Consider the following 12,131-nt stretch of genomic DNA (forward strand, 5'->3'; position numbering starts at 1 on the left):
TGGTTCTACAACCCATACCGCTTTTATTAGGCTACCCTAATTTTATTGCCCACCTACACATTGTTCTCTCCATTGTTCTTCCAATTACCCTGTGTCAACCTCTTTATTAATGTAAGCCTCCATTCTCTGAGTAGGACAGTCCTATTTCTTGCAGTTATAAAACTCAAATGCAATGTTTTATATAAAGAAAACTTTCCAAAGATTACTGCCATTACTTAAGAACAAAATCAATTAAATACTTGTAGGGGATTACATACTCGGAATTTCATTCATTTATTAAGCAAAAATCCATCCAGGCCTTCGGGGGAAATAGCATGGCAAAGTTGTTTTTTTGTTTGTTTGTTTTGTTTTCTTTAACTCATTCTCTGAATAGACTACAGATTCACATAGCTGTTTCCAAATTCTTTTTCAAGTAGGATTTTTAAATATTCAAGCAAGGCACTCAGAGTTGAAATATATTAAATCAGTTGCCACAATATCATGAAAAATTCATAATCACTTAACTCTATTATGTATGCCACACAAACTGATATGAAATGTTGATAATGGTTATTTTTTACTCTCAAGTATGTTCTTACTGTTTCAATACATGTTGAAAAGATAGTTACAGCCATTTAAATAATGTCTTTATGTATTGATTCACCATGATTTAAAATAAAGTTGTTAAAGTCATTTTTTTAATATTTCAATAACTCTTTTAGTTTTCTCTTGATTAGGATTTGCCTGTTCTATGGTTCTCCGTCCTTTCATTAGTGATCCTTTTGTGTCATTATATTTCAGACGAGTAATTAGCACAGAACTGGAATTTTTAAACCAATCTGCATCTGATTTTTAAGTATTAAACTTACACTGTTGATATTTATTGTAATTACTAATATTTTTGGATCAATTTTTATATTTTGTTGTGCCTCCTATTTGCCAATTTTATTGACTTTTTTTTTCTTTTCCTGCCATATATTGGATTCATTTCTTCTTTACTCCTCTTTTTTTCTCTTTCTAGAAAGTTATACAAATTCTATTCTTCCATTGCTTACCTTCAGTGTTTAGCTAAATAAATAAATAGCATGCTTGAATTTTAAAACTCTGAAGTTCATATCCTCTTCCCAACAATACAGCAAACTTAGGATGATTTTGCTCTGATGGTATGGATTCTGTACTGTGTTTGAAAGTAGAGCTCTTTTCCTTATAAAATAAAATTTGAAAAGACAGAGATGTCTTTAGCATTATTCCTATTTTTAGTCATAAATTGGTGAGTGAAATTAACTTATTATGATGAATGTAATTTCAACTTTAATTGATCAAACACTTTTCTAAAACAAACATTTTGATACATGTAATTCCCTATATTCTTAGACTCCTCATTAAAAGCCACAATCCTTGGAACCCTTGAAATAAAACTTTCAATATTTCAGGAGTATTCTTTGCTCTTCTTAGTAAGCCTACAGAGAAATTTGACATTTTGATGACAAACAGCAGAATAAATACACATATAACTTGCATTACAATAACTGGCATATAAATATTTGTTAATGTTTTATTTAGTATTTTGCCTCAAAAATATACTGTGTGAATATAACTATTCCATTTTTTTCAAAGCTCTTATTAATCTACTGACCAGAACTATAACTTTGGTTATGTTTTCTAGACTGAATTAAGGCTAAATAGCTTATGATTCTGCCTTCATACTAATCACCCTTTTTCCATTTTATATGTTATTACTGTCTAATATTTTATTTTGATATTGTTTTTATACCCTCAAAGCCTTATAATTTGTATACAGTTAATCCTTGCTTTAAATTACTAATATATTTATAAATATCTTTTTTTAAGTATTCCTTCTAACACCTCACTCCTTCCTTGTGGCCTTAATTTCTTGAAATTCATCTTTTATTAGTGTTTACTGGAATGACACAGTGGAAATGTTATTTTTATTGAAGTATATAGAGAAAATACCACATCAAAACTGGACAAGTGTTTCAATGAACTTTTTGTATTCTGTTACTTTAAAATCCATCGATCTATCTTCCCTTCTAAAGAATCTTTTACACAGGCATGATTTGGTAGCATCATATATTAGTCACTTGGAAAACAGTGGTTCACAGACCTGAGCAGATATTTTCTATGTTAACATATTTTAGTACATAATATTGTTTTAAATCACATTTGCACGTAACACCTCCAATCTCATCAGAAAAGTCGAACTGTGGATATGTTATTCAGTCACGGTGGCAGATACAAGTTTTTCCAAATTCCAGTTTGCACTTGAAAAGTCTAATTTTAAAATTGGCCACAAATACTACCAGTTGCTTTCCATGAAGTGACAGGCTTACTTGTTCATTTTTATTAAAGTATCTGCCAACTGCCCAAGTCTGAATAATGATAGCTGTGTTAGTCATTCTTTCAGGTTAAAAATGATGTTCCATTAAAACAAAAGTTTATTCTTTTACATTTAAAAAAACGGTGTTTTCTGAGTTGGGAACAAGCTTGGCTTGTTAAAGAAAGTGAGCAGAGTTCATTATGGCCAAAACAGTGTGGAGGATGGGGGCTGGATGAAGAAATAAGAGAAAGATTATCTGGGGCCTTACTGACAGAAGTTGAAACGTTTGGATTTTCTTCCAGGTGTAAAGGAAATCATGGAAGGATTTGTACTTGGGGGCGGGGAGGTGGCAAAGTCAGAATTACATTTTTAAAAGATGACTCCGGATGCCCTAAAGAGACAGGGGCAAAAGCTGAAGCAAGAGAACAGCCTAGAGGAGACTGCTGTCCAGAGTGAGATGATGGGGTTACAGACCAAGGTTGCCATAGACACGGGAGGCAGTGATGGGTTCCAGCTCCTTGTCGGAGGGACGCAGTCTGAGACTGTAACGCAATCATAGTTAAATGTGAATTTATTTTTCCAGATCATAAAGAAAGCATGCAGTCCTATCCTCCTCAGAGATGTCAGTCTCCAGCCAGCTATGGCCCTCTGGAAAATTCGCTATGTTGTAAAAACACAAGCAGGAAGAAACCTTTCCCCACAAGGTCTGACGAAAAGGTAAAACAGACAATTCTCTGCAATATTTTTCTAGATGAACTTAGCATCTAAAGAGAGCTTTCTTTTTTTTTTTTTTTTTAATTTTTATTTATTTATTTATTTTTGGCTGTGTTGGGTCTTCGTTTCTGTGCGAGGGCTTTCTCTAGTTGTGGCAAGCGGGGGCCACTCTTCATCGCGGTGCGCGGGCCTCTCACTATCGCGGCCTCTCTTGTTGCAGAGCACAGGCTCCAGACGCGCAGGCTCAGTAGTTGTGGCTCACGGGCCCAGTTGCTCCGCGGCATGTGGGATCTTCCCGGACCAGGGCTCGAACCCGTGTCCCCTGCATTAGCAAGCAGATTCTCAACCACTGCGCCACCAGGGAAGCCCAAGAGAGCTTTCTTGAACAGTGCTTAAAAGGAGATCATTATGACTGGATCTGAGTTTTCCCCTTCTGGCTATGTATTATTGGGGTTTAATATTTTTTAAAGTATTTTGCTATATAACATTTTGTATTATGTTTCACTAGATTCTTTAACTTGCATATTTCCAGATTCTAAAAGTGTTTTTTTAAAATTAATCCAAAAAATAGAGATTTAGGACTGTTTTATATTTATTGACTGTTCAGTAATCTCTTAGAATTGATTGGGATTTACATATTGCAATTGTTTTTCCAACAAAAGATCCACGTATTGTATGCTCATTTCATTTGAACAGTCTAACAAGCATGTATTGAGCACTTATTCTATACCAGACAACCTGCTAGAAGTTATGGTCTCTGCCCCAGAGGAGACATAAAGAGCAGGGAGAGATGAAAATAGATAGTAGATGGATTCTTGCTTGCCCTTCATTTATTTCCTGGTCTCTTTCTAAAATATTCTCCATCCCTACAATCAGTTCTTCTCAGACCATGTTGCACTTATACTTACCTATATGGAGGGATAAAACTTTCTTTGTAAATTCTATGCTCTTTCCTCAATCACCTTGCAACATTACTTATTAAAGTCTTTCACAATAAGGCACAAAAAGACATGCTTCTTCTGGGTCTCCATCCCATATCCTTGTATGCTCAGGGTTCTGCTACAGAGCTTGCAAAAGATTTTAAGCAGAAGCAGAGCACATAGAATACCTCTGTGGTCAATTGCCCATAATCCCTATAGTGTCCCAAGCACCATTGGTTGTCCTTATATTTACATTAATTTTGACCTTAATTCTAAAAGAAGTCTCATACTGTTAAGTTTGACTTTGGGGAATGTTTTGTACGTAATTCTTTTGTTGCCCCTTCTTACATACCTGGTTTCCTTTTCCTCATCATCTCCTTCATAAGCGCTGGAATCCCAGGGTCCTAACTAGATGTCTATCCTAAAGTCACATCCCTCCCAGAGCCTGGATTCCTCAAGCATGGGAGAGGCTTGCACTAAATAAGGATTGCCCTGATTTCAACTATTTGAATGCACCTTTATGATCTGTGGCCTATCCACATACTATCAATAATAATGTTATACTTACTCAAGTTAACTCTTTTTTTCATTTTATATCACTACTCCAAATAGAAAACCAGTATTACATACATAGAAAGTAATCTTTTTTTTAATTAATTTATTTTATTTATTTATTTAGTTTGGGCTGTGCTGGGTCTTCGTTGCTGCGCACAGGCTTTCTCTAGTTGCAGTGAGCAGGGACTACTCTTTGTTGCGGTGCACGTGCTTCTCATTGTGGTGGCTTCTCTTGTTGCGGAGCACAGGCTTTAGGCACACGGGCTTCAGGAGTTGTGACACGCAAGCTTCTGTAGTTGTGGCTCGCAGGCTCTAGAGCACAGGCTCAGTAGTTGTGGCACACAGGCTTAGTTGCTCTGCGGCATGTGGGATCCTCCCAGACCAGGGATCGAACCTGTGTCCCCTGCATTGGCAGCAGATTCTTAACCACTGCACCACCAGGGAAGTCCCAGAAAGTAATCTTAAAACTAATTGCAGCATTCTACTTCTAGGTATATACCCAAAAGAAATGAAAGCAGGGACTCAAACAGATTTTTGTACATCCATCTTGACTGCAGCATTACTTACAATAGCCAAGTGGTAGAAACAACCCAAATGTCCATCAACAAATAAATGGATAAAGAAAATGTAGTAACATTATTCAGCTGTAAAAAAGAATGAAATTCTGACAGGTGCTACAACATAGATGAACCTCAGAAACATGATACTAAGTGAAATGAGTCAGACACAAAAGGACAAATATACGATTCTAGTTATATGAGGGTAAAATAAGTAAATTCATAGAGACAGAAAGTAGAATGGTGGTTACAAGGGGCTAGGGGAGGAGATAATGGGAGTTGTTGTTGAATGTGTACAGAGTTTCAGTTTGGGATGATGAAAATATTTTAGAGCTGGATCGTGATGGTGACTGCAAAGAAATGTGCATGTGCTCAGTGCCACTGCATTCTATGTACAATTGAAAATGGTTAAGGGGTAAATCTTATGATGTGTATATTTTATCACATTTTTTAAAAAAATTTTATTGTAGCTCAAACAAAACAAGGCTATTAAATTGTAGCAGGAGGGGTGGGATAGGGAGGGTGGGAGGGAGGGAGAGGCAAGAGGGAAGAGATATGGGGATATATGTATATGTATAGCTGATTCACTGCGTTATAAAGCAGAAACTAACACACCATTGTAAGGCAATTATCCTCCAATAAAGATGTTAAAAAAAAAATTGTAGCAGGATGCCATCACTCGCTAATGAATCTCAGCATAAGGAGAGATTAGAAATACCAGAGAGATATTAAGGACAAAATAGCACCAAAATGAAATATCCCTCTTGGATTATTCAAAGGGCTAAAAAGAGAACTGAAAGGGAACCACTTCTCCCCCCAGGTAATTCAGAGTTATCTAATGCTGTGTTTGAGCAGCACCTAAACTCACCAGCCAGCACTCATGATCACACCTGGAGAACTCCGGGGTTATAAAATCTCTAAGTGTCTTCCAGCTTGAACAAATAAACAAAATCAGAGTAGATGAAGCACACCATGACTGAGCCCTGCCAAGCCCCGGGACTGGCAGAGAGGCCCCCCCCAGAAGCAGCAGACCACTATCAGCTCAGAGAGCTCCCAGTTCTGCAGAGAGATGCCCTTTGTTTCTGGAGCCTGTTACCTGGCTTTGCTGGAGTAGAACAGGTCCTGCCTCTGGAACTTCCAGCACCAACCCTCCCCTAGGGGTAGGGACTAGGTAAAGGAATTCATTCCAAAGAAGACCTCAAATAAGAGGTGACTTTGCCCCCAAACTTGATGGAAGAGAATGGCAGAGCCAGGGAGGAGAGTGAGGAGGAGGAGGGATTCCAGGCAGCGGGGCTAGCTCATGCCAAGCCCTGAAGCTGTGTGTGTCCAGACAACAGCAAGCACATCTGACTTGTCCTCAGACTGGGGAGCGGGGGAGGGAGAAGAAGTGAGGCTGGAGAGTTGGGAGGGAAGCTAACTCATGCCTTTCCCAGGGGCACTCACATGTGCTTGGTGTACCCATCATTGGAAAGATCAAGTCTGTGCTGGGAGGACCAGGTACCTTGGGAGACCAAAGACCTGATGTCACATCCCTAGTTCTTGCCACATGTAACAGAAGTTGACTTCCTGAGCCCCCACTGTCCTGGCAATGCCTGCCTCACAGGATTCTTGCAGGCATGAACTGGGATAATGAATGAGGGATGTCCTTGGAGACGTTGGACTCATGCAAAGGATTATTTAATATTATTATCCTTGGGACTCGGCAAAGGAATTGCAGATCCATGGTGCATCTCTGACTGCCCTTCCTTCTCTCTGTTATGTGGATTTTACAATCAAAAGAAATAAATTAGTATAAATAAGGTAGTATGGCACAAGGAGAAAGCCAGACAGACTAGGGTTCAAATCCCAGTACTGCCACATGGGACTTTAGGCAATTGGCATAAAGATGCTCTCAATCTGTACCTGTCTTCCCCTCCCCTGCTGTTTCTATGGTGCCTAGGGCCTCATAGGGATCATAAACTATATATATTCCACCTCAATAAGCTTCAGCAGGTACAGGTTCAGACAGCATTGACAGATAAAGGGTTTATTATCTGTTTTAAGTTTGGTGCCAAAGCACCTTTCTCAGTAGATGGAGTGACATTTCTGGTTACTTTCAATGACAGAGAGATCTTGTCATGCCAATTTCATAATTCCTAAGCTGCCATTACTTTTTCTGTGTCTATCTCAAGATCCAGGGACAGAAATTTTATACTGCATATCTACCATAAATCCAACTGTGATTTGGCACTAGTGGAATAAAAACAAATTTTAATTAATAATTAATCCTTTCCTTTGACCCTAAAATATTCATCATTTAAACCCGTACTGCAGGATGTCCGGCACAACGAATGGTACATTGGAGAATACAGTCGCCAGGCAGTGGAAGAGGCATTGATGAAGGAGAACAAGGTAATGGCTTCTCCAGGGCCCATCACATTGTTTCTGTAGTCATCCTATGGTTTTCTGCCCATAGGTCACAGGATGTAACAAGCAGTGCGCTTTGATGTAGTTCCTGCCTCACCCTGTATTTCTCAGTGCTGGGGAGGTTGTCGTTGAAAGTGGGCTTTCAAACAGAGTTTTAGATTTGACACTTGGTTGTATCACTTATCAGCTGCGTGACTTTCTCAAGTACCTACATATCTGTAAATGCAGATTTCTTTCTTTGTTAAATGAAAACAGTAAGATCAACCCTAAGGAACTATTTTGGAGATCAAATGTGGAAGCTGGGGTATAAATGGAGGTTGCAATGGAAGGTGCCTTCCTTCTGCTTTGTTCAAGTTTCATCTCCTTCCTAGAGGTCTGCCCAAGGTACAGTTGGGTTTTTATGTCTCACTTCTTCAGGAAAGGAGCAGGGATCATGAATGCTGTAATAGTCAATATGTGATAGGTTATGCTGTAGTAACAAACAGCCCTGAGATCTCAGTTGCTTACCATAACAGAACTTTATTTTTTGTTTGAGCTCCATGCTCAAGACCGGTTTGGGTGGGTAGACCCAGACTGCTAGAGGCTCCATCTCAATGTATGCTCACACCAATCACATACTGCCTCTCAACACATCTTCTCAAATTTAACATGCTGCATCTTTGCTCACATTTCATTGGCCAGAGTAAGTCCCATGACCAGACCTAACTTCAAAGAGGGTGAAAAAGTGCAAAGCTACATGTGACCAAAAAAAGAGAAAACCTGGGATATTTGTGATCAGAGCAAATGACTACTACAATCATCATCACAAATAGAAAATAGTTATTAAGCAACTACTCTACTATGTGCAGAGAACTATACTAGATTATTTAGGAGTGGTAGAAAGGCTCTCAAGACTGATGCAACACCAAAACCTATCCTCAACTAAGCAATACAATGGTCATTGCTGAATGAGGAAATACAAAAATGAATGAGTTAGTTAATTAGTGGATGGGTGAATAAATGATAGGTCCTCAATAAATTTTAATAAAACCTAGCTTTCAGAATTAATATTAAAAATTAAATAAGATAAATTATATGTAAGTTACTATGGTAAACAGAATAATGCTCCCCCTACCATGATATATCCACATTCTAATCCCCAATACCTGTGACTATGTCACCTTATTTGGAAAAGGAATTTGCAGGTGGGATTAAGTTAGGAATCTTGAGATAGGGAGATTATTCTGGATTATTGGGGAGGGTTTAATATAATCACAAGGGTCCTTATAAGAGAGAGGCAGCAGTATCAGAGTTAGACATAGAGGGCCACAAGTGGTGGCTTCTAGAAGCTGGAAAAAACAAGGAAATGCATTTTCCCCTAGGGTTTCTAGAAAGAACACAGCTTGGCTGAGACCTTGATTTTAGCCTAGTGAGACCCATGTTGGACTTCAACCCCCAGAATTGTAAGAGAATAAATTTGTGATTTAGTCCTTTAAGTTCATAGGAATTTGTTATAGCAACAGTAGGAAATTAATACAGTTGTTAACAAAGTATCTTGAACATATTAGGAATTAATGAAACTATGTCATTCTCTAGATAAGGAAACCGATGCTAAGGTTTCAATTACAAGGTAGAGAAAGTGGCAGAATCTATATTCAAGATCAGTGCTCTTTTCACAAAATCACAGCTGCCTCTAGTAGCCTCTAGAGTTCTTTACATTCTGGAAGGGGGGGTCATAGGTGGCTGGGTGGTGCCTTGCCTGGAGCACCCTCCCTTCCCTCTCCCCAGGGAATCTCATGCACAGCTGACCTCTGCTGGGTCTAATGGTGGCACAGTGGTGCCAGCTCCGACCCTGCCTCTTCTTGGCTAATCAGCGGTCACGCTCTCTTAGCCTCTTTCCCAAGGGAAAATAGCTCTTAGAAGACCTGCTTCCAGGAGCCCCTGTGTGGACAGTACTAGAAGGGCAATGTACAAGCCACATAATGTCCTTCCAGCTATGTCTGGGCGCTCTCAATGCTCCCTTGCCCCCTTCTCTGTGCCTGTTTCTGCTTCCTCCCAAAAAGCACTGAGAAAACAGAAACTCAGTTGAATGACTTCATATTTTCCTATTTTGTTTGTCTCAGTTAGTTTTGTCAAAACGTGTTTCCCATTTATGTAAGATAATTTAATTCAAATTGCAGGATTGCCCAGATTCATTGTGACAAACTCATTGCAGAGTCTAAGATGATAAACCCCCAAAACTGGCCACATGTCTTGGCCTCCTCTCCCTTTGTGATCTTCGGCAATGTTCTGTGTTTGAGTCTTTCTTTTTTTTAATTTTTTTTTTCTTATTGGAGTACAGTTGATTTACAATGTTGTGTTCATTGCGGCTGTACAGCAAAGTGATTCAGTTATACACATTGACACAAAAGAACCTATCTATGAAACAGAAACAGACTCAGGGACATAGAGAACAGACTGGTGGTTGCTAAGGGGGAGGGGGATGGAAGAGGGATGGAGTGGGAGGTTGGGGTTAACAGATGTAAGCTTTTATGTATAGAGTAGATAAACAACTAGGTCCTACTGTATAGCACAGAGAACTACATTCAATATCCTGTGATAAACCATAACGGAAAAGAATTTTTTTAAAAAAAGAATGTGCTTGAGTCTTAAGGCTTTAATTACAGCTGAATGTTTTTGGCAGAACAGGTTCCAGAAAATTCCTTGAACCCACTTTATGTACTTGGAGGTTGGTATATTTATAGCAAGAATTTCACCTTGACTTTCAGGTATTCCATTGATTAGCTGTGATGTGTGAGGGGATCCACTTAGACAATTAGGCCCTAATTCCCTTACCTGTAAAATGGGGATAAAATACCTCCCCAAATTTTATGTAAGGATCAAATGAAATGTGTGTAAAGTGCATGGCATCTTGAGAGCAGTTTTCAGTAAACCTTGGCGACCAGTATCATCATGGCATCACTGTAGTTTTATAGTATTATTTATAAATTTAATATACTTATAGTATTGTTATACAGCATTATAATCATTATTATATATGTACACATATCTATAAATATTAGTTATAGATATATATAAACATATAGATATGAAATATATTCTATACAGGAGATAATATATATAACAGTTATTATAAATATAAATTATCATATATAATACCTATCTATATAAAGAATAGATAGTAAGCACCACACATACCTAATTAGATTTATTCTTTATAGATTATTTATAACCACCTACACAAGAATCTATGTAATTACAGTTACAGATTTTTCAGTATTTTTCATCATATAAATGACACAATGTAATCACAAAACTAAGCCTTGTACGTGTGTGTATGTTCAGGAGGATTTCTCCATTTCTTAGCCTTTTACGACCAGACCTTCATCCTAAGCTACTCTCCAGGGTGTGCCTGATTATTTTATATTATATTTATAGTTGGCCTATTCACAGCCCTCAGACTATTTCATACTGCTGACCTTCTTTTGGAAACCCTCGCTCTCCCCCCCTCCACTTCTATGACACTGAAGCTTCTGGGTTTCTGTCTATCTTTGAGACATCTCCTTAGAACATTTCCTGTCTCTTCTTCCTTGCCCTGAACATCCTTTCACCTCACCTCAGGCTATATTTTCTTCTCCTTCATACAGTCTCTTCACTCATTTTGACACCAGTGACTTTGAAGCCCCACATCTGTTTTGGGGACCCTAGTCCTATATTGACATCTCCCCATGCAGAGGACCAACTTATAATGCTCAAAGCCTCTCCTGCTCAAAGCCTGCGGTGGCTCCCACTGCCTCTAGGATAATAACCTGAACATCAACAGAACAGGAAATGTGAACATTGGCAGATGGAGGGAAGCACCCGCAAGGAGGGAAGGAGATGGCTATTCCATGCAGAGGGGGTGGGTTGTGCAAAAGCTGGGAACCCAAAAGCAAGATGGTGCCCCTGGGAAATGGTGGCTTGACTGGTGCCATCATCCAGGGGCTGGAGACTGCAGGAGTGACAGAGATAAAACCACAGGAGATGCTGGTGCATCGATCCTTGAACATCACGCTACGGTTGTAGGCATGGCGCTGAGGACAGCAGGAGATATTGGAAGATTTTGAAGTAGGGAGTGTTGTAATCTGACTGGTGCACTTCTCAGAAAATAAGAACCCTTAGACAAACTAACCCTCAATAAATACTTACTGAATTAAACTGAATAAAGGACTGGTTTGCCAAAAACTAAAGCCATTTGGGAATCTCAGGCGTACAAGCTTCACTGCTGCCACAGTTGGGAGGTTGGATTCTGATTCTGATGCCTGAGAAGATCATCGTTCTTCCTTTTGCTTCAGGATGGCACCTTCTTGGTCCGAGACTGTTCCACAAAATCCAGGGCGGAGCCCTATGTGTTGGTGGTGTTTTATGGGAACAAAGTCTACAATGTGAAAATCCGCTTCCTGGAGAGGAATCAGCAGTTTGCCCTGGGGACAGGGCTCAGAGGAGACAAGGTGGGTATAACCCAATGACTTCCCTTTTCCAGGCTAAGGACAACAACACGGGAGACCTAGGGGATGCTGGCCGAGTCACCTCCATATCCCCATGACTGCAGCATCGGAGAAAAGAGCCGCCCTGGAGGTGCAGAATGTAATCTAACCCTTCCAGCCCCTTCCACAAGCATTCCCGCTCATGTCTTAGCTCATG

At 39.3% G+C, this 12,131-nt stretch overlaps 1 protein-coding gene across 1 annotated transcript in view; it reads left to right on the plus strand.

Annotated features, from left to right (window-relative positions):
• CLNK (cytokine dependent hematopoietic cell linker) overlaps positions 1-12,131 on the plus strand; it is a gene marked incomplete at its 5' end in the record, with an annotated part of 116,215 nt that overhangs the window by 87,206 nt on the left and 16,878 nt on the right. Inside the window, 3 exons of the mRNA XM_082391594.1 lie at positions 2,901-3,034; positions 7,377-7,454; positions 11,783-11,938. Coding sequence (XP_082247720.1) covers positions 2,901-3,034; positions 7,377-7,454; positions 11,783-11,938 — 368 coding nt within the window. The remainder of the gene's footprint in view (positions 1-2,900; positions 3,035-7,376; positions 7,455-11,782; positions 11,939-12,131) is intronic.

The sequence above is a fragment of the Balaenoptera borealis genome (genome assembly GCF_965194805.1).
Source record: "Balaenoptera borealis genome assembly, chromosome: 4".
Taxonomy (NCBI): Eukaryota; Metazoa; Chordata; class Mammalia; order Artiodactyla; family Balaenopteridae; genus Balaenoptera; species Balaenoptera borealis.